The 23,621-nt window shown below is 38.9% G+C and overlaps 1 protein-coding gene across 1 annotated transcript in view; it reads right to left on the bottom strand.

Moving 5' to 3' along the window:
- Window positions 1-23,621, bottom strand: part of EXOC2 (exocyst complex component 2) — a 90,551-nt gene that overhangs the window by 24,516 nt on the left and 42,414 nt on the right. Inside the window, exons 13-22 of the mRNA XM_054381832.1 lie at window positions 20,713-20,781; window positions 20,306-20,463; window positions 19,818-19,939; window positions 16,015-16,076; window positions 12,644-12,724; window positions 11,703-11,762; window positions 11,210-11,271; window positions 10,279-10,345; window positions 8,194-8,310; window positions 5,798-5,939 (exon numbers count right to left, since the gene is read on the bottom strand). Coding sequence (XP_054237807.1) covers window positions 5,798-5,939; window positions 8,194-8,310; window positions 10,279-10,345; window positions 11,210-11,271; window positions 11,703-11,762; window positions 12,644-12,724; window positions 16,015-16,076; window positions 19,818-19,939; window positions 20,306-20,463; window positions 20,713-20,781 — 940 coding nt within the window. The remainder of the gene's footprint in view (window positions 1-5,797; window positions 5,940-8,193; window positions 8,311-10,278; window positions 10,346-11,209; window positions 11,272-11,702; window positions 11,763-12,643; window positions 12,725-16,014; window positions 16,077-19,817; window positions 19,940-20,305; window positions 20,464-20,712; window positions 20,782-23,621) is intronic.

Genomic DNA, 23,621 nt, shown 5'->3' with positions numbered 1-23,621 from the left:
GAGGAATTCATCAGCCTGACTTTCAGCCAGCATTTACAACTGTACCATATAATGCAGTCAAATGCAGGTAGATCAGCAAATCAATAACAATAACTCATGAGAGTGTACCTTAAATTTATGGGAAAAAATGCCACAAACTGAATTTCAGGTAGAACTTTACTTATCTGTCTAAATAAACAGTGAGTTGGGACCAGACCACAGCAGCTTTTAGAGATATTACTGCAGTAAAAACCAAACTGACACCAACAACCCAACCCAACCAAACCTGATGTTTTGGGCTCTCTGCTCTGCTAAGAAAAGGTAAAATGGGATAAAAATAGTTGTGAATGCACATACAGTATTCTCTGGCCACATACTTATCCTATTTATTCAGGCAAAGGTGAGAACTTACACTGGCTTCCCCTTCCAAGTTTCACTGAATCCCTACAGCATTTTGAAAAGGGCACAGATTTGAAACGAAGAATGTCTTTGCATGACCTGAACAATAGATTCTTAAAAATTGTTTGCATCCAAAAATCGACATTTGGAAGCTATCTGGACTGAGGAGTGACCCACAATAACTGGAAAGTTTCAGCTTTTTTACAGTTCAAAGTAAAGGCTTTTAATAATTTTGAATTACTTCAGGCACTGATCAAGTCCAACACCATAATTTCGTTCACACATCAATAAAGTTTAAGTGTTTCATTAAATTTAAATTGCTGTTCACCGTGTAAAGAAATTGTAAGCTAAGGAAAAGCTTTTTATTACACTGGATCTGCTGCACTCTTCGAAGTTTACCATATTTTCCCACTTAAAAAGTAAGAGTTCAAGCGCTTGATAACTTGGCTACAGAAAGAATATGCTCCCGGCTGAATTCTGTATAGAAATTTTGTATAGAAAGCTGAGATTCTTCATTACATTAAAATTCTCAAAACCAAGCACAGCCCTGGGCAGAAAGTGCTGCAGAAGCACCAAGCAGCTATATGCTGACTCTGATAGTTTGGCTGTTCAGTGGCAAGATTCAGCTTGGAGATTTTATTCCCACTAGTGTTTTTAGTATGTTAATAACTACGGCATCCCTAACTACTGCAGGTATCAAGGGATTAGGAGGACAATCCTGTTTATCACTCCTCTTCTATCATGAATTCGGTATTGTGTTATGCTTGATTATAAACCCCTTCAGCACCATTTCAAACCACAGCCAAGAACATGAACTGACCAGTGAGTTTACCAAGGGCCTCTCCTGCTGAGCTGCCTCAGGTAAACCCCAGAGATTTTAAGATCACAGAAACCCAGCATGGTGGGGGTTGGAAGACACTTCTGGAGATCATCTAGTGTAATCTTCCTGCTAAAGCAGGGTCACCCCAAGCAGGTTGCCGAGGATCGCAATGCCCAGATGGGTTTGGAATCTCTCCAGAGAAGTAGACTCCATAACCACTCTGGGCAGTGTGGTCCAGGGCTCCAGCACCCTCACAGGAAACAAGTTTTTCTTCATGTTCAGATCAAGCTTCCCATGTTCCAGTTTGTGCCTGTTGCTGGATACCACTAAAAAGAGTCTGCAGGTGTTCCTCCGTCCAGGAGATACTACAGCACTGTATTTTGTATGGCCCTTGAAGTATCTCCACCACAAGACACTGAACACCTTTATCAGAGAACACACAGTATTTTGGATTGTTTTTAACTAGTGCTCACATGCTAGAAGTTAGCAAGACAAAACTGTTCCCTAAGCACAAGAGTGAGAATTAGAGGCGCCACGCAGGCAGCTATCCACACAGACACACCCGGTCCTTTTAATACAGATGTCTTTAGTAAGAAAAAGAGTTCAGCTGTAACTTGGGAATTCCCATTTAAATATCACACACATTAATCTTTTATAATTTGACAGAGATATGAGTCCTTCAGCAACTTTATTTGCCAACGCAGAGCATTTTTTCTTCCTTAATATTATAGTATCTATTTCTTAGGTGCAATAGAACTGTGTTGTTGTTTTCTTCTTGTTCACATACTAAGAATAACAGGCATGTTACAGTCCTGCAGCAAAATAGCAGAATTTGGCCTTTCTTAAGCACAATAGGCCAAGCCACAGTTAGCCTGGAGAAGAGAAAGCTCCAGGGAGACCTCATTGTGGCTTTTCAGTACTTAAAAGGGACTGATAAGAAAGATAAGGACAGACATTTTGGCAAGGCCTTTTGTGACAGGACAAGGGGTGATGGTTTTAAACTTAAAGAGGGGGATTTAGACTAGACAGAAGAAAGAAACTGCTTACACTGAGCCTAGTGAGACACTGGCCTAGGTCACTCAAAGATGTAGTAGATGCCCCATCCCTGGAATCATTCCAGGTCAGGTTGGATGGGGCTCTGAGCTACCTGCTGCAGCGGAAGATGTCCCTGCTGACTGCAGGGGGTGTTGGAGTAGACGACCTTTACAGGTCCCTTCCAACACAAACCAGTCAGTGATTCTATGATAAAAGACAGACAATTCCTAAATCCAGGACATCACAGTATCACAGTGTATCAGAGGTTGGAAGGGACCTCAAGAAATCATCAGGTCCAACCCCCCTGCCAGAGCAGGATCACTTAGGGTATTCTGCACAGGAATGCATCCAGGTGGGTTTTGAAAGTCTCCAGAGAAGGAGGCTCCAGAATCCCCCTGGGCAGCCTGTTCCAGTGCTCCGTCACCCTCACTGTAAAGAAGTTTCTCCTCATGTTGAGGTGAAATCTTCTATGTTCAAGTTTGAACCTATTGTTCCTTGTTTATCACTATGAACCACTGAAACGAGCCTGGCCCCCTCTCATCAACAGTTTCAGATCTGTTGGGAGTTCAAAAGTATCTATGCCTGGCAAGATAATTCTGAAGCCAGACATTTGAAGTGTTAGAAGAAATCTAAAGGGTTACAGAGATTTGAAACCAAACTATTTTGTATGTTTCAGTCAAAAAATAAATGCCTATATCTCAATAATAATAATAATAATAAAAGGATTTCTACTATATCCAAATGTTTTTAAGATGTAAATGTACTTGTCATCTTGCATGTAAGCAGGGTGCTGGTGCCCCAGATTAAACAAGAGAAGAAAAGTTAGGGTTGACAAGTATGTCACTGTGTAACTACAAATTAAATATGCCTTTTCAGAGTTCATTTTTAACTGTTGAGTCCCTTTTCATCAGGTTGTTGCCATCACATGTTTTTTATTAGATTTTTTAAATTAGACAAATAACAGATAAGAGATGTGACAAGTATATCAAATCTGATTTAGCAGATCTGACATGCTTAATCTTTTACTTTAAGAGTGGCATTTGATATATTTGAAATGTTCCAAACAATGCTCCCTTAACATGCCAAATGAGAAGAAATAGAGATTTAACTCTATGATATTCAATTTATGCCAAGTGCAGAATGAATAGATGTAAAGCACAAACAATCAGCTTTCAGCTGGAAGTGTGAAATCACCTGAAGATTTCAATGCAATGGGAAATTTTAAATACTACTAAAAAATACAACCCAACATCTGACACAACCAGCTAAACAGAAGAGATGTATTTTAAGTTTGTTAGACTAGCCTCTACAACTCTGTATGCTGTCAGCTTTGAGTGAATGTTGGCCAGACTGCACAGCAACTGCAGCTCAAAAGTAATTTATGAGGAGAAATCACAATATCTGAATACCTCAGAAAAATAACACCCACTTTTGTGTAGTAAACAAATCCACACTCATTATAGTCCCAAATTTATGCCATTGTTGTATATGGAAATAAATAAAATATGATGAAACTTGTCACATTATTAAAAGTAATTTGATACTTGCATGTGAAAGCTCACATTAATCATCTGAAAGGTTGAATGTCCACATAGTGCACCGCTTGTTCCGGTGGTAAGGCACTGGAACAGCCTGCCCAGAGAAGTTGTGAAGGCTCCAAGGCTCCAACACAACCAAGCCTGGAAGTGTTCAAAACCAAGTTGGGTGGAGCCTTGAGCAATCTGGTCTAGCAAGAGGCGTCCCTGCCCATAGCAGCGGATTTAGACCTACGTGATCCCAAAGATCCCTTCCAACCCAACCCAGACTATTATTCAATGATTCTACTTTTTGCTTGCACTGCCCAAACTCCAACACACAGAAATCTTTTCTACACAGATTCAGAGCACCACAACCACTTTGTTCACCCTCCAAAAGACTACAGTTTTGGGATCCAGGAGAGATCAGAGAGCCTAATTTTGTCAGGTGATCAAGACAAAATATATGCATTTCAAAAAGAACTAAAATCCAACACAACCTACTATTGAAAGAGAGAAGAACAAACAAGCACACACCAAAGCATTTTGTAGGCTGAACTAGCAGATTGACCAGTATACACAAAAAACATACTTGGCAACTGATTCGCATTCTGTTTCCCATTATTCCTTTCATCTCTCTTAATTCTGTTAATAATGTAGATTAAATTAGACCAGTTTCAAACAAGAAAAAGCAAACCAAAGTAGATTTCATTGCTGCTGCACGTTAAAATTGAAGTCTTTATTGTAAAGACTCAGAACTCAGCATCAAAATTAAAATGTAAATGAAAGTTATTTATTAACAATAAACCTAATTAAGTTAGTAATGCTGCCTTCTAACACCTCAGATCAAAATCAAGGGGCAAATGTTTAATTTCACTGTGCTCAAGTTCTGTGTGACATTCAGAACTTTCATATTGCGAAGGGCAGTTATGTCGAAAAAACTGAACAATAAAAGTTGTGGCATGCAGGCTAAATTAAAATTTGCCCCGTGCAAACAATTTGTCCTTCTTTCTATTTAAAAGTGTAACAAAAAACCTATGTCTAAGTAAATATCTGATCACTACAGGACAGTTGGCCAAGTAAGCAGAGCACAGGCTTTTACCAGGCCGAAAGAACAGAAAAATACTTAACATTTAATGTTTTGTTCCAATATTAAGTATTTTTCAAAGCTTGTTCAAAATTCAAGCTGCTTAATTTCACTCTGATTTATTCTCTGGAATTGTTCCCTTATTACAGTTCTTCTCATTATTGCATTTCCCCATGAATTATATATAATTTTGCAATATTCAAATCTAAGAAGCAATCAACGCAGTACATGTTGTCATGTCAATCACTGATTTACCCCAAATTAAGACAAGATCCCCTTCAAAATGCCATGTTTTATGTTACTGTGACTGATGTATACTTGGTATTAACCAGGCATTCACATGCTAAAGGATTGAGATGGATTAGTTTTAGATATGACAAATTAGATAGTCAAAAGGACCTGAATGTTCTGATGTGCACAGTATTCATCACTTAAAAACTCATTCACATTATGTTTACTTAAAGCATCTAAATAATGACTAACACCGCAGTCATCTTAAATACTTTATAGTTGCCCTTCTCCAAGGGTTGAACGTTCTTTGCTGAACTACTCTTACAACATTCATTTTCTCATCATGTTACTTTTCAGAACTGTAATTACATCTATTACAAAAGTAGCCAGATTCACTGGGGAAAAAAATTCCCAAACAATCCTAATGAATTTCATAAGCAAACAGCAAAGATGTCTTTTAGAATACCTCCTATTATATATAAGCAATGAAGCAAAATAATCACAAAAAACAAGTATTAAAGAGATTATCAATGATAAAAGCTGCCTTAATCACTTGGGGGCACTTGAAAAATGATTTAGGAATTAAGTAAAGCCTGTGAGAAAGAACTTTTAATGAGGACTTGTCAAAAGTTGAACACATGTCCTAGAAAAAAGTTTTTAATTGTACAGTATATTTTAGCTCCTATCAATCACTGCTAAATTAATTTTAGAGTTTAATAATCAGGTATTTACCTGCTGGAACGAGACAATCTTTCCAATCAAAATATCCTGCATAAATGCCAGGCTCTAAGGACCCAACGATTGGATCTGCCTTGAATTCAATGTACATTTCAAACAGTCTTTGATCCAGCTCTTTCAAGGATTCCATACTAACCTGAAAGACCAAAAGGATAACACAATAAATAGTCAGTAACTATAAGAATTAAATCACGTCCCCAAAAAATTACTTCATGCCTTCTTTAATTTTTGGTGAAGAGTAGCAATTGCATTTCACTTCAAAATTACATATATAAAAACTTAGGAAATTCCACATTATTTCTACACTCTACAGAGTATAAGTTTGTTTTTTTTTTTTTCTGATTGTGCTCAGGAACAGGCATTTTTGGGAGAAGTACAAGGAGTACCAGAGAAAGTAGGCTGCTCTTTATGTCTAACGGCATCTTTTCCTGAGTGTCAGCAGGTCTGGATCATGCACCAAGTAAAGAACTAAATTTGTCAATGTTTTGAAATATTCCCATAATAGTTTTCATCTTAATAAGAAGATTTTCATATAAAACCTAAGATCTACCAATTTTAATATCACTATCTGCTCTGTACTTCATAAAACTATAGACTGGTTTGGCTTGGAAGAGACCTTCAAGACCATCTAGTTCCAATACCCCTGCGATGGGCAGGGACCAGGCTGCTCAATGCCTTACACAAACTGACTTTGAATACTTCCAGGCTTAGAGACTTAGAGGAGTTTAGGTGGCAGGGATTGGAACAAGAAGATCATAGAATCATAGAATGGTCTGGGTTGGAAGGAACCCCTGAAGGTCATCTAGTCCAACCCCCTCTGCAGTAAGCAGGGTCATCCTCAACTAGATCAGTTTGCCCAGAGCCCTGTTGAGCCTCACTTTGAATACCTCCAGGGATGGGGCTGCAACCACCTCCCCGGGCAACCTGTTCCAGTGTTCCACTACCCTCATGGTAAAGAACTTGTTCCTAACATCCAATCTAAATCTACTCTTCTCTAGATTGAAGACATTGCCCCTTGTCCTATCACTACAGCCCTTTGTAAACAGTCTCTCTCCATCCTTCTTGCAGGCCCATTTCAGGTACTGGAAGGTCATTATTACGTCTCCCCGGAGCCTTCTCTTCTCTAAGCTGAACACCCCCTCAGCTCCCTCAGCCTGCCCTTGTAGCAGAGGTGTTCCAACCCCCTGATAATTTTTGTGGCCCTCCTCTGATCTTTAAGGTCCCTTCCAATACAGACTGTTCTGTCATTCAATGACAGAACAAAAAGCTGAAAAAAAAAATTAACCAAGCCTCTAAACCTCTGTAAGCTTCTAACCTCCCTTCAAATAAATGATGTGTTCAAAACTTGCCCTCTTAAGATGATCTAATTACCCCAAATCCTCCCAGCTACCATGTCTGATTGATGTGTACTGCTCCAGGCAACACTTTCAAAGGGTTAACACAGATTTGCAATTAATCTGTGACATCAGCATTGGAATTGTGTCACTTATAAACTTTAAATGGTAACACTTGTGATGTGGCCATACCAGACAGAGTGGAATATATACATAAATGATGTCTTACTTGCTTATCTAGACAACCCCAACTGCACCCAGATCAACTCTCTGTTGCCTCAGAAGCAAAGGACAATATTCAGAGTGATTCTTGAACTGTGTTAACCGTGCAACTCATAACAGCTCCATTTAAATGCTAATCAAAATTACTTCAGCCACAGAAATTCAAACAATGCTCTGGCGGAAGGGGATTAAGGAAGTTCTGAGCAAGTTGGAGGGAAATGCTACACTGTGTACTGGAAAAGATAACATTTTACTTCCAAACAACAAATGTTTCTGGAAATAAACTAGCTACGAATTAAGCCACGACATTTCTCATAAAAAATGATTAATCTTTACAAAAAGACAGGAAAATGAGACAGCTATTGACACCCACTTCGACATTTTCATTCTTTGAAAGAAAAGAAAACAAAATACAAAAAACCCTCCTGAACTAGTTTACAAACAATAGCTATCAGTAAGACTGATTGCAGGATGAAAATATTTATCAAGTGTATTTCTGAGATATTGATCTTTTATTCTCTGCATTAAGAAAACACAGTGACATTAAGCTGCCTTACTAAGAAATCTGATAAGTTTTGCCACTGAAGCCCTGAGGAAGAGGTCACATTTCCTGTACCAGCTATTCAATCCTGATAGGAATGCACACAACCACGTTACTGTTGGTTCCAATTGATGCTTGGAGCCCCACTCATTTGTAGGAGGCTCACCCAAGAGTCCCTCTGGCCATCCAAACACTTCCACCTTACTTTCACAAGAAGTAAAAAAAAAAAAAAAAAATAAAAGCTGTTTCCTTCAATCAATGACCTCTCATTCCAGTGCTCTCTCATCACTTACTTGAATTATTTTTTCAACTCCCTGGAAGCCGTGCTTCTCAAAGTGCTCAGCTATATTTAGGAAGGTGTGACGCTCCAGGTAACGACAGTTACTGAGTGCAATTAAAAGCCTCTGCTCCTAAAAATGTGTTTGAGGAGAATAAAGAGTGTAACAGTTAGAAAAAAAAAAAGAAATATCAGCATAACCAATAATGTAAATACAGTGCTTCACTCTGTGTGTGATAAACATGCTGATAAAATAGAGTTTGGAGAGATTTTTCTCAATAAACTCCCAAGAACTGAGTGAATGTGATGGTTTCAGGCATGACGGCTGAACATGAAGTCTTTGTCTTACAGAATCTGGAGCATTCACTGGATGACTAATACGGAACTGTGGTTAAGGCTTCTCCACTAAAATCAGGTTTGGACAGCTTTCCAGGAAGCTCTTTCTGGCCTTTACTTTGTTTCAAGAAATATGCTACGAATTATGATCATCAGTCGAATCAACCGAAGATCATCTTCACCTTCACTCGAAGCTGGTCCTGAATGAATACACTCATTCATTACATAATACCTGAATGCTCAAGAAGGGTTCAGAAGTACATCATATAATTTCAGCAGTTAATATGAAAAAAAAAATCCAGGCATTTATAACTCATCTCTGTCCTTCAGTGATTTTTCAATGATAAGAAGGTCAAATGTATTCTGAAGTTGAGACACCAGACCTCCGTGCAACAAGGTCTAGTACCCAACGAGGCAAATAAGCAGACAATCTGCAACTACTGTTTAAATGGATTTGGTCTTCCTTCTTCCCCAATCCTTCTTTCAATGAGAAGATATTTTTCTACCTCAGATGGAAGTTCAAAATGACCCTCAGGAAATACTTTGATAACAAAATTATTTGCCAATGAATTCATCAGACTAGTGCGTATGTGCTTAGAAATGGTGTTAGTTTTCAGAGCCAAGAGAACTCATGAGAGGTTTTATCCCAGTGGTCTGATGACTAGCACTGAGATCTGCAGTTGCATACTGCTTTCAATTACACTTACTTGGTTACAGACTATTAAAACCCAGGGAATTCTAAAGGTACGGTGACAAATCTTACTCTGGCCACCTGCATTCTTTGCTATCATCACTCAGTCAGGAAAGAGGACATAAAATGTCCTGGGATTTACAGAAAAGAAATAATACAGTGCCATGGAAACCAAACATTGCCTAAAATTGTTGATTTCCCTTTTATTTAAATGTTCATACCTATGACATGTGGGAAGAAACAACAGTCACAGAAAGTTATTTGTCAGCAATTAATATCAGGATCTATGTGTTGTAAGAATAAAACTATGTAAAGAACTAATTATGACAATCTGCAATCCAGAAACATGGCCTGATTTGGCACTCATTGTAACAGGAATGTTTATTGCTCTTGTAAATGGGACAAAGCTGGGCTTTGGACAAACATTTCGAACTGGTAAGAAATACTAACTTCATAAGAGATTTCTTGCAGGGAACAGCTACATTTACTACGTTTTTTTTTCATTGGCCACTGGACTAGAAGAAAGTATGTTAACCAAAGTCAAAGCATCAAGAATATGAACCCTTTTTTTCCTATTTCCTCATAAAAGAAAACCAAATCAAAAGTAGCCAAAGAAATACTGATTCTTAGTAATTTTCTGTGGAAGATTTAAATTACTGAATATATGCATCTTTTTATGGGTTTTTAAAAGTAACTAATACCAGACCATTTCTTATAATTTAAAACAAGGTGATAAATCCATAGTCAGTTCTGCTTTCACTGATTTCCATAATCCATTTTAGTATGAGGAGGAATTGGTTTCACAAAGTGTCTTAAATTAATTACATTAAGATGTGCACTAAGATATCATAAACAAGCAATGCTTTTTAAAATAACCTTATATTCAAAGCCTTATACCCTTATATTTTCTTATGCTTATATCCATCATACAATCATAGCAAATGCCTCTAAAATACAGAGCTGCACTCTAAAAGAGGAAAACAAAATCCTGAAACACTGAATTAAAAGAAGGATCACATTCCTGGGACTTTGAGAAATGCTGAATCAGCTGCTAGAAAGAGAAGTCAAACTTACTGGAGAGAGACTTGAGTCTTCATGAATGCTCCCAAACAAGTCTGGAGATGAAACATCAACTGAAAGACTAGGAATAGGGTTTAATAGGGTTTAAAAAGTGAGTAGAATAGTGCTTTGGATTACTGGATACATGGTGGATTCAAATGGACAGTTGGAATGGAATGGAATCTGGCTTCAAACCCACTCACACAAAATAAAGCAGTCCACAATGCTTGGTTTTAACAAGGTGTCCACAAAGTCTGCATGAGCTCTGTGGACAGATATCACTATTCTACCTAGAGACCTTTCTTCCTACTGAAAGCATTTACATTTTCTATAATTTCCCTGGCTGACCAGAGATCCTATTTTATTTTTACACCTGTCCAACTAGTTATCCAAATAGTAAAAAAAAGTGGCATTAGGAACACAGTTAATGTGCCCATTCCTAATGCACACTGTGAGTACCAACATTTGCCAAGTCTCTGCCTTTTCACAAAGAAATGCTGGGTGCTCTTGGAAATTCAGGCTACTCTGAGTTGTCCTGGTCTCTAAAACAAGTGGATCATGAGCAAATATCAAATAAACTTCTATGAAATTTAGCTGAAATACCAACAAAACAAGTCAAAAATAGAAGAGAATAAAGGCAAGGGCTGCTTCTCCATGACTAGACTTTACTTAGTGACAATTCATTCTATGTAAGGTCATGTCAAAATCAGCTTCTGTCACTGAATAAAAAGGCACCACATTCATTAGCTTGCACAGTGTTAGATGGTGGTGCTCCGTTCTTCAGCAGTAGAAGTATCTGCTCTTATTTCAAATCATCACTAACAAGAGGAAAAAATATCACAAGAAATATGAAACAGCAGAAGGGATAAAACCACACCACATCTGGGACTTGCACCCACCATTTCAGAATGCTACTACTACTTTAGGTCCTATTTACTTTACTTACTGTGCTGTATCAATGTCACCATCAGGTTTGGTACTCAGTTGTTCCAAACAGTCTATAAAGACCTAGAAAACAAAACAAGATCTAAATTTACTGCCAAAAGTACACAAAATCCATATATCTACTTTTAACTATAGTCAATAGAAGCAGAACAATCAACATCTTTTTCATCTTAAACCTCACCTCCGTTCAGTAATTCTAGTTACACCTTTTGAATGCACATTTTCCATTTTATATGCAAGTGTCTCTCAACCTCTGAACAGTCACAATGAGTAAAACACTCGAATATGTCACTTAATTCTCTGAGGGTTTGATATCATCAGATTCAGCTAGCAAGCTCTACATAAAGTCAAGCATGTCTCAGTATCCCACAGAGCATCAGAGGACTAACAGAGTCATCAACTTGTGGTATCTTTAGAGAGGTGGGCACAGTACAGAGCACACATTTGGTGGTTGCTTGTGTTCACAATTTCATACTTCAAAGCACTTGCGTTACCTGCATGATCCCAATGCTCAGCTGGCACACATCCTCCTGTGTTCTCTGCTGCTGGAAAACCTGAGGATGCAAGCAGATTGTTTCAGCAGGCCAGCTTCATGTGGCCTTATTCTCAAGGAATGGATGAGTAACCTATCCCTGAAGAGGCGACACAATTATGGGAATGGCTGCTGGGAATCAGCTTCAGTTTTCCCTCACCAGAAAATGAGTAGAGAGAATTAAGGTCCAAATAAACAGCTTGAAAAGCATGAGGAGATACCACACTAAAAAGGGAAACGTCCTGGACCCTAGCATATGATATGTATCATTGTTGGCTAATGGAATTGCAGCAAAACCTCTCAGGATGTTCAAAGGTCTCTGCACCATAATCAGAAGGATTTGCCACATGCAGCAGAGTCTTTTGAATGTTTATTTCAGAACCTAGACAAGCTAGGTATTAAAATTAAGGCAGGAGAGAGAAGCAATCCAGAGGGGGCTGAGGGACTCTGCAAAAGTGTCAAACTCCCTTAGATCACTGGAACCTGAAAGAAAATATCAGTACCACAATCAATCAGGGCTTCAAGGTACTGAGGGGATGGGGAGAATCAGGAATCTTGATTTAGAATAAAGTTTACAGAAGAAAAAAAAGGCCAAATCTAAGTTTCATAACCAGTTGGGTACAACACTGAGTGAAAGAGTAACTTCTAGGAGTTTTTTCCATGTAAATATACATCTAGTGCTATCTCAAAATTACATTAATAGCTTTTTTAAAGATTTAATGGTAGATCCAACCTGCCCCAGACACACACAACTACTCCTAACAAGGGAAACACAATCAGAAATTTTAAAAGCTAGCATCAGAAAAGTGTACATGGAAAAAATGAAGCTCAAAGCTCTTGTTCTGAAACCCAATGGTAATTTACATGAAGAGAAAGAAAACAAAAGCAGAGCTCCTAACTTACGCTGGCTTCTCCAGGTTTGCAGTCCAGCACAGTTTTCAGAGATTGCAGGGAATGAATAATGCACTGTTCAAACTGGGATGGCTGGAAAGCAAATCACTTGTCAGCTTCAGAGCCAAAGGTGTGCTAACCAGAGGTATAAAAGCTTTTAGGCCACACAGTAAGATCTTCATTTCCATATAATCTCAAACGAAGGAAAAACCCCCACAACAATCACAATTTATAAATTACCAGAGGACCCTTTTGTTCTGATTATGCTTTTGTACTTTACTGCAGAATGTTCACCATAACTCAATGTATCCAGTGTGGGCTCAGGTAGACAAGAAGGCCAACAGCATCCTGGCCTGTATCAGGAATAGCAGGACCAGGGTGGAGGTCATCCCCCTGTACAAGGCATTGGTGAGGCTATACCTTGGATACTGGGTTCCGTTTTGGGCCCTTCACTACAAGAAGGACAGTGAGGTGCTAGAGAAGGGCAGTGAAGGTGGTGAAGGGTCTAGAGGACAAGTCTTCAGAGAAGCAGCTGAGGGGACTGGGGTTGTTTAGCCTGGAGAAAAGGAAGCTGCTCTCTACTACTTAAAGTAGGTTGGAACAAGGTAGGGGTTGGTCTTTTCTCCCAACGAACAAGCACCAAGGCAAGAACAAATGGTCTGAAGTTCTACCAGGGGAGATTTAGGTTGGGCATGAGGAAAAATTTCTTCAATGAAAGGGTCGCAAAGCCCTGGAACTGGCTACCCAGGACAGTGGGTGAATCATCATCTCTGGAGGGATTTAAAAGCCATGTAGATGTGGTGCTGAGGGACATGATTTAGTGGTGGACTGGATAGTGTTTGGGTTAATGGTTGGACTCAATAATCTTAAAGGTCTTTTCCAGCCTTCTACGTACGTTTTTGTTATCTGAATGAGAAACTTCTAAACCAAACAGTCTCCTCTAAAATGGTCATGAAGCATTTTTATTGCTTGTTTGTGGTGCCATATATCAACAATTACATTATAGATGATGCCAGTGACACCCCCTCTTTGATCTAAGCTGGGACAGAATGTCACATGATTCTTCTGCACTTGATTTCAGCAAAAGATTTCTAAGAAAAAGGGATTTAAATTGTTTTTACATGAAGGAAAAATGCCCACTGGTTTGGGGCCTTTTTTTCCTTCAGGTTTCCAAGTCTGAAGCATGAATGTCTTGATGCATGTACCAATTTCACTCCAAAAGCGCAAACGAGTTCATTAACAAGTCATTAGTCAGTTTTTCCTTGTCTTTCTCTCTTGCCTGGGAAGTCACACCTTTTTGTTACTGAGCCTGCCTACAGGCATTGGGCAGGCAGCTGCTGTACAGGGCAACACAAAAGAGTGAGATGTCACTGCACTGGAAAATGGAGACATTATCCTATTGGATTCAGGTCAAAGACATGGACAAAAACCCAACCATTTAAACATGCTCCTCATCCAGCAGATAGCTCATGGCACGTCAGCAACTTTAGGCTCAGAAGTGACTTTAGTTATGCCAGTGCTGGTGTGGAGGCAGATCATGGAAGTGATGCCTACATGGCAAACTGAAAATCATGAAAAAAGCTACTGAAGCAATCTGTATTTATTATTTTTGGGCTGACTTAAAAGAAAATGAACAGCAGTGAAGTGCTTCCTTGATTTTTTTGTTTCTGTATTATGTGGAAGCAATCATCATAGTTTAGGAGAAGAAAGCTATTGAGATATGCTATGTTGTGAAACTGAGGAAAGCTGGTTCTGTGTCTTACTTTTCTACCTGGAATATAAAAGGGTTATGAACCAGCATTTCCTACAACTTCAGATACAGCTTCCCCTTTAAGCCTAAAATATCCTCAAATTTCTGCTAACAACACAATCAAAATGAAGTCTGCTTTAGTGGATACATAATTCTACCATCACAAAACTATTAAAATTTGGCATGTCTCAACCACAATCTCCAAAGATACCTAGGAAAGTGCTGTACCCAAGGAATTTGTGGGTGATTTCAAAATACAAATAATAATAAAAAAAACTACCCACGACTTAAGCAAGTTTTTAAACAAAGATGGGTTAAGATACAGCAAAACCATAAGGAAACAAAGCTTTGGTGGAAGATTCTTCCTCCTCCCTCCAGTTTCAGATGAATGAAGTGAAGAACGGAAGAGTTAAGGGACTTGCCCAAGTCAGCAGCAACTGAAACCAAGACCAGAAGTGTAAATCTGGATGTAATACTACTACCAGCTCCAAAACACTCCTTCCTACAATGTGTATATTGTGATTGCCTAATGCCCTCCTACTCAACTTTGAACACGTATTTTTAGATGCAAATAAGAAAAACTAAGAAAGTTTGTGGAGCATTCTGTTAGATAACACACACAAAGCAACTCTCCCTCCCACAGGGCCCTTTCTGCTTTCGCTGATTGTTTTTAAGTCACACCTACAAGGCGCTGGCTGTGTTTTAGGCATTACTCATTACTGTTTATTTCCAGAAAGCATCTCTCTAATTTATCTGAATTTGGTTTCAAGGCATTTGTTGCTTGTGTGTAGGCAATCTCCTAAATTAGTTGCTTTTCAGTTCAGTTTCTCATTATAAGAAGTAAGCAACCTATTTACACAGCTACAGACCAATTCCATGGTAGTGTTTCTACTAAGTTATGAAGCGTTTTGATGTCAGCTGAACTTGTGACCTCAGCAATTATTTACTTCAGTAAAACATCCCTAAAATAAGATACTTAACAATGAAAGTTACTATTATACCAGCAAGTCATGCTAGAGGTCAGCAGCAGAACTTAGACACTGAAATAATCCTACTTAAGGTAGAAAGTCATGCTATATACCTTGATGAAGGAATCATTAAGGTTGGAAAAGATATTCCAAGATCAACAAGGCCAGATGTTAAACCAGCACTGTCAAGTCCACCACTAAACCATGTCCCTAACTGATGCCCAGTTCTTATTAATTTTTTTTCTCTCAATACATGGCACAAAGCTGCAAAGCTTTTATTTAGGCTCTTTCTTTTTCTCCCCATTGTGCAGCTTTGAAAAATATTGCTGTTCAGTAGTGCCATTAACACTGTAAATTACTTCAGACAGAAGAGTTTAAGAAGAACAAACAAAAACTTTGTAAAAGCAAGAAAAGAAGACGACTCCAACTTTGTGTGTCGTGATGGGATCTGTTGGGAGAGCTATTGGTAACCATTCAAACAATTTTGTGTTTTTTTTTATCTTCCTGTATTTTCATATTTTAACAGAACTACATATACCAGTATATACAAATAGCAGACAAAGTCCAAAGTAATTCAGTTTTTGGAGAATATAAAAACCAGTTTCATTACACTTGCAAAACAAAGCACCTATAAGACCCAGAAGTAGACCCAGAAATGTACCCACCAATGATGTCAAGCCTTCATTGTCAACTACCCAGTCTTCTTTTTCAGCTAACCTCTTTATATCTGCAAAAGACAGCAAGAGAGGGCGGGGTGGGGGCAGGGAAAAGACACACTAATTTTCAGTATTAAACATCATTTGAACTTGAAAAGATAAACCACAGACTCTGGGACTGCAATGAGTAGTAGGCACCCTAGCAACTAGCACTAAAAGCTTCAAAGCTTTCAGCATTCTCAAATGACTAAAAGTGGAACTCATGTATGGTATGCTGGAGAGACCACGTAAAGAAGCAGACTTGTGATACATGCATGAAGCACAACTTTTACTGGAAAGCTTAAAATTAAAAGGAATATTGTGAAGGTTTGGAGTTTGTATTTGGTAAATTTTTCACCACAACATAAAATACTGCACTCGAGAAGGTTTCTGGTCAATTATACTTCATCTCTTAATTCAGAATAACAAAAAAAAAAAAGTGCCTAACATTTTAACAAAGCCAGGAAGGACAGCATGTAATTCATATTTAATAACTGTAAAAGAGGCACAGAATGCCCACTTGGTGACAAGGATCCTGGTGCTGGACTGCTTTCAAAAATACCTGAAGGCATAAGCAAAATGGTCTCTTCTGCTACCCAGAAGGTGTCAACTGACAGTAAGAGGAGCTAAGTGTTCAGTTTTCAGTCCCTCACTACAAGAAGGACTTTGAATTGCTGGAGCAGGTGCAGAGACTGGGAAAAAAAAGTGGGTGAAGAGCCCAGAGAACAAGTTTTTGAGGAGCATCTGTGGGACCTGAGGTTGTTAAGACTGAGGGGAGACCTTCTGGCTCTCTACAACTATCAGAAAGAAGGCTGGAATAAGATGTGGGTTAGTCTCTTCTCCCAAGGAAGAAGTGATAGGACAAGAGGAAACAGCCTCAAGATATGCTGGGAGGTGGTCTGGATTGCACACCGAGGAACAATTTCTTCCCTAAGAGGGTTGTCAAGCCCTGGAACAGGCTGCCCAGTGCAATGGCAGAGTTCCCACCCCTGGAGGGATTTGAAAGCCCTGTAGATGCAGTGCTGAGACACATGGTTTAGCAACGGACTTGGTAACATTGGGTTCCATCATCTTAAAGGTGCTTTCCAGCCTGAATGATTTGGCAATTCTAAGGCAGGATGTGAACACAAAGCTCATGTGCTGTAAACAGAATTCCTCTATGGACACATGTATGCTGCATCATTGCTTTCTTGGGGGCTTAATCAGCTTATAAACAGAATAAAGATGAACTGTGTGCAGTTCAGACGGATTTCGACACAGCTTTTCATACAGATTGCTCATCAGAACTGTCTGAACATCATGAAACTCCCTTTTCAATGAGCAAGTTTCAGTGAATTATCATCTCTCCCCAAAATCCAGGAAAGAAGATAACTAATGTGTGCTGCAAGGTATCCTCACTATCTTGGTGCTTTAATTAGCCTGGTTATGGTGTCATATCCTGCAATTCTGCGTCTCATGGAAGTAGAGACTTGGTGAGGATAGAAAGTATTCAGGGATTGTGCAGAATTACTTTGTCCATTTACCTATTTACTAAACCACTTAATTCAACAGATACTTGTGCAGGATTTAGGTTGTGCTGATTAGCCTTTATATGCTTTTGTGGGTGCTCACTTTTGCATTCTATTCTGAGCTAGTATCAATACAAAAGAAACAAATTTCTTTCTCGTATTTCACAGCTCACCAAATTCCAGTCACATACACCGATGTAAACTCCCCCTCCAGTCTAGCATTCACTTAATCTGGCTTTTGTGACCTTTCTGGCCAGTGATCATATATGAGAGGGAAAGAACACAGACTGCTCCTCAAGGCCAGCATGAGTAGATGGTGTTTATCGTAACAAAAAACCCCTCTGTGTGTGGGCAGATTTACCCTGTTTAAACAGCTAATGATACAGGACTTTAGCAAGAATTTCAACTGATCTGAAGGCCTTTACGAACTTACAACACGCAGCACGAGATGAAGTTAACTTTCTATCAACAGCATATACCAAGATACTTCAGACAGATTCTAGAAGTGAGATTCATCTGCAGGAGAAGCCTTTTTGACTTACATGTTACAGATATAAGTACATCTGAGATTCATGAAAATACCCATTCTTTCACTGGTCCCCTAAAAAGAACAGTTTCTCCCAGGGCCAAATTAATGTGGCCCTGTCCAGAAAAACTATCCAAATATATTCAACACAGGCATTTTTGCTTAAGCTAGGAAATAAATAAGGCACACAATGCTACAATATGAAATGGGAATCATCATACAGGCAGGTGTCTCTGCTCTTTTCCTGCTTGATGGTACAGTCAGTACATGGAACTGCTTCACTGAGAGAGGATGGAAGCAGCAGTCAAGGGAAGCTGCTGTTATCAGCTAGATGAAAGGGAAAGATGCTATCCAGTCAACATAACATACTGGCATCTTAAAGGAGCAAAGTGCTCTTGTGGCAAGAAGGCCAATGCCATTCTGTGGTGTGATCAGCTGGTAGAGACATGTTCTCCTTCCTCTCTCCTCTGCCCTGGTGAGGCCACATCTGGAATATTATGTCCAGTTCTGGGCTCCTCAGTTCAAGAACAGGGAACTGCTTGAAAGAGTCCAGTGCAGAACCACAAAAATGATTAAGGGAGTAGAACATCTTCCTTATGAGGAGAGACTGAGGGAGCTGAGGCTCTTTAGCTTGGAGAAAAAGAGATTAAGAGGTGACCTTGTTGATGTTTATAAATATGTAAAGGGTGAGTGCCAAGAGGATGGAGCCAGGCTCTTCTCAGTGATGCCCAATGACAGGACAAGGGGCAGTGGGTGGAAGTTGAGGCATAGGAAGTTCAATGGAAACATGATGAAAAATTTTTTCACTGTGAGGGTGACAGAACACTGGAACAGGCTGCCCTGGGGTGTTGGAGTCTCCCTCTCTGGAGATATACAAAACCCACCTGGATGTGTTCCTGTGTGATCTGGTATAGGTGATCCTGCTCTGGCAGGGGGATTGAACTAGATGATCTTTTGAGGTCCCTTCCAACCCCTACTTCTATGGTTCTGTGACATCCCAATTCAAGTCAGAAAAGTATGAATTAAAGACATTCAGACCAAATTGCAAATCATTCATAGATGGTAAATCTGCTTGTACCAAAACCTAAGGCATGGACTACCACAAGAGTTTCTCTTCTATAGACTGTTCTTGGCCAGCAATCAGGTCAGTCTGGATCTGAACACTACACTGGGCTATCGCTATAATGTGAGTCAGAAAAACTAGCAGGATAGCAGACTTTTTGGCTGAGAGCTTCATCATTAATCATGTACCAGAGCTCACTGGACTGCACTGGAGAAGTTTGGCTGGAAAGCTCAGAGATTTGGTAAGGAAAGAGTCAGCAAACTGGTTTGGTTTGGAGCTAGATTCTTCCTTTGAAGCAGACAGGACATCTGAAAAATCAACTCCTAGACAGAGGGCAGTCAGTCCAATAGGACCAGCCTCAGGTAATAATTAAACAAAATAAATATTTTCATCTACCAACTGAAAAAAAACCCCAAGTATATAATTGATGTCAACTGTACTAAGTGAAGAAAAGCTAAAGAGAGCAGAATTCAAAAAAGCAAATAAATCCTATTTCCAGTATGGGAAAGATGCATCAGGAGAGAAATCAACTGTCTCAGTGCAAAGAAAACAGATCTAAACTCCTGTATCCATTAGACTAAGGGATGAGAGGACTCATAAAATATTTCTCTCAGGAAAGTGAGAGGCAAAAAAGACAAAGTAACCCTAAGCAAAGAGAGTTGCAGCTTTCTCTTACCTTCAGCTGTGTGTTGTAAGGTCACCATGATGCAACGTACACGAAGGTCCAAAATAAGGTCCTGGATGATCTGAAGCATATCATTGGGTATCTCAAGTGCAGTAAGAGACTCAGAACTGAGCCTGGAAAACAAATAGACTGAAGTGTGAATCTACAGTGTTTTTAAGCTGATAAAAATTTATTGGGGTTGTTTTGGGGTTTTTTGACAATTTTTGTGTATGTGAATACAGTAGCTCAGTTTGTCTTTGAGAACTGATTATCCCATTCAGATAAGATTAATTACTTAATTCAGAAACTGGCAAATACAGGTTTATTAATTACTCCTGCACATAGAATCTTAAATGTCCCATAAGTAACTTTTGTAATCCTATTTTTGAACGTGTTAACCTCCTCACTACTCAGGGTATATAGTGCAACAAACAATTTGTCTGAAAGCATACAGACATTCCAGGAACAGCATCATTTTGTAGGTCCACAGATCCATTTACCTCACTGTCTGGATAACATGTGTTAGCCACTGGCCAGAAAGTTCTGATTTCATCTCCCAGCCACCATACTCTCTTGATTCTCCTTCTCTGAGGCTGAATGGAAGCAAAGCTCCACGGATAAGTTTCACCAGAGAGTGCATCACTTCCTGAATCATTTTCTGCATCAGAAGAAGGGGGAAAGTTAAAACAAAAGTGAAAAGCTCTGTTGCTGTGCTCAAGCAGCCATGTATTTGCTGTACACAACAGCTTGAAATGGATGATATATAGGTAGCCCCACATGTAAGAGAAGAAGGAGGTATAAGGGCACAAAGATGATTTAAGATATCTGGTATTCAAAGTGGAGACAGTAAAGTAACTTGCTATGGAGCACAACTGAAGGAAATCAAAGTTTTCCCCACAAAACTTACCTTGAAATCATTTTGTCTTTGCCTTGCATTCTTCTTTGATCTTTCCATTTGGCCAGATTTTTCAGCAGTCTTGTGAAAATGAGAACATTGAAAAGTGTAAGTAACTCATAACCACCACTAAAATTATTGTGAAAAAGGGGGTTTGAAAGTGAAGAAATGAAAACCAACAAGTTCATGATGCAATTACACAAACTAACTCATGGTGCCTAAATAAGCAAAGACTAAATATACCAATAAACTCTAATTCCTGCAAATTAGTGCAAAAATGTTTAATTCTGAGGAACAAGGATAAGAGTAGCTCTAACAATACAACCTTCATGAGGTCAAAGTTCTTTCACTGCAGTGTTAGCAAGAGCTATACCATATATAGTCCAATTGTGCATCAAGTTTATAGTGAAGAAACTCTTATTTTATCAACATGAAAGCTGCCCAGAGATGGACAAATATTTCAACTGACTGTAAAGGACACTTTGCAAGAGCAGCAGCATCTCCATAGACACCTCACTTCTTTGCAAACCCAGGAACAAGAGCACACACTGCACGAGACAGTTACAGTTGAAGAAAAACATGGTTTGACTAATAGCCTTCCTGTTTGTAGGTCTAGCTTTCTGTGGAGCCTACTGAGAGTACCAAAAATTGTACTGAAAAAGTGATTTCAAATACTGAGTTAAGTGCAGATGCAGAAATTTACAGTGAGATTATCTCCTTGTTCCTGCATGTACAGCAACATCTACTGGACATGAGGAGCAACGCCATGATGAGAGTGCTCTCAGATCACTTTACTTTCAAGTCACTAACTTGAAACGCTCTGTGTTTTAACTTCCTTCTTTCGCTAAAGCATCACAGAATTTTAAGGTAAAATAATTTGAAGTGAAAGAAAAATAAAACTGCTTAAGCGTTAGAAAATACATAGCTATGAAACTCTTGTACTTTAAGGCTCTGAATTACACAGTTTCAGTCAAGAACAACAATGAAGTTATTGCTGCATCTAATATCCACTCTTCTAATGCCTTGAAAAAGAAAATGAGTTGCATTCCTTTAAACCACAGGCAGCAACTCAAAATCCACAGTGTTTTACAGATGGATTAAAGAACAAGATTTCACAGCTCTTCGATATATTTTTTTTTCTTAGTGGTTTTGCTGAAACCTAATCTTAAACCTTTCCTGCACAGGCAGACCAAAACTATCTTGTGGTAAGACCAACGGTTACTCCCCATGTATGTGACCTCCTCTAGAGTGATTCAAAGAACTCAGCTTTTTAAACTGTTGAAAATACCATGTAAGTCTTTAACTGACAATATTTTAGGGCATACAGTGAACCTTTCAGAGCTAAAAAAGCACTAAACACTGCTCTGAAGCCTACAAACTGAACATGAGAAAATACAGCTTGAAATTCCTATGTGGGAATTTTCTTTCCACACTTTTAAAGGCCATGAAGACTTGGATAAGCTAACTGAAATGATCCTCTGTACCGTGGTCCAGGGCTTGTAAAACTCTGCAGCCATCATCATCCTGAATGATAATAAATAGTGAGCACCATGGCAAAGACATTTCACAGACAATTAAAATCTGTATGGCTTCTGATAGTGAAATATAGACAAACTTTAAATCCTGAATGTGACAGGGTGACAGATCTCTTTAGGTGCTTCAGAAGGAGTTTCCAAGTTCATGCCACTCCTTTGTCCACTCATTCTCAGTGGACTGTGGCATGCAGACCAGAAAATGAACTGAGAACATTATCCCTCCTCTCTGCCCAAGAACTTGGGGGGCATGACATAACAACCAAAAGAAATCAAGTGTGTGGGTAATTAATTCCTCACAAGCTCAGAACTCAGAATACGGCCCAACAAAGGAAGAGCAGATGAACTTTAAAGACTAACAGAAAACTACCTCCTCCTCCTCCTTTTTTTTTTTTTTTTTTGGCTAAATATATAGAAACAATGTTTTGCTCAGACATCATAAAATCATTGCCTTTTCCACTTGCAGTCATTTTCATCAGCAGAATTTATCAACCTTGTTGACAGTTCAGGTCTCAGTTTCTCTAGAACTTGCTTTCTTTTTCATTGTACTCAGAGAAAACAGCATCATAGTAAAGTCCCAGTTCTAATGGCACTGTTGTCAAATATAAAGGTTGTCATTTCCCTTATGACATCAATTATTTTCATGAAAGTCACCAGCACTGAGGTTTAGTTCTGATTTTCCTCCTTTCACTGAGCATTATGAGTGTCTCACATGTTCCTTTTGACATTATGATGTAAAATGAGGATCACAAACTGAATCTATTTCACTGGAGCTGTAATGAATTAATTACATCAAGTGTAATGTGTCTTTCTATTAGTATCATCATATGAAAGCATTATATTTATCTATAGACAGTGTCAAAAACCAGAACAACCACAAGAAAAAATTAATTCTTTAGCTGGAGAAAAATAACAAAAGAACTTCCAAATTTCCTTTTCTTGAGATTTTTGTCTTATTTTCTACTAAGGCTGCAATGAACATTAGGTATCTATGGCTGCAGTTCTGCTTCAGGAATGATCCTGAGGTGGGATATTGTAGCTGTGATGACTTAAGGTTTTAAGCACAGCAGGACCCTCTAAGCATGGCAGGATAAAAACAATGTCAATAAAGTAAATGATACTGCAACAGCTATACTGAAGTTTTAGATGCACAAACTTTTCAGTTCAATATAGAAGCTGATAATAAAAATATATGTTCAAAAGCCTGCTTATCTTCCACCTGCTCTGTGTTATTCCAACTATCCCTACATTTTTTCACAGATTTTGTCCTCAGACTTCTTTAGGACCCGGAATGAGTGGCCCAAACTGCAGTCAGTGGGACTTAGGCAGTGGCAGCTCTGCAGATGAGGGATGAACTAAAGCCTCATCATCTGTTGACAGAACAGAGAG

Source organism: Indicator indicator, chromosome 6, assembly GCF_027791375.1.
Source record: "Indicator indicator isolate 239-I01 chromosome 6, UM_Iind_1.1, whole genome shotgun sequence".
In the NCBI taxonomy this organism is placed as follows: Eukaryota; Metazoa; Chordata; class Aves; order Piciformes; family Indicatoridae; genus Indicator; species Indicator indicator.
Note: the sequence above shows the minus strand (reverse complement) of the source record. Positions and strands in the feature narration are given on the sequence as shown.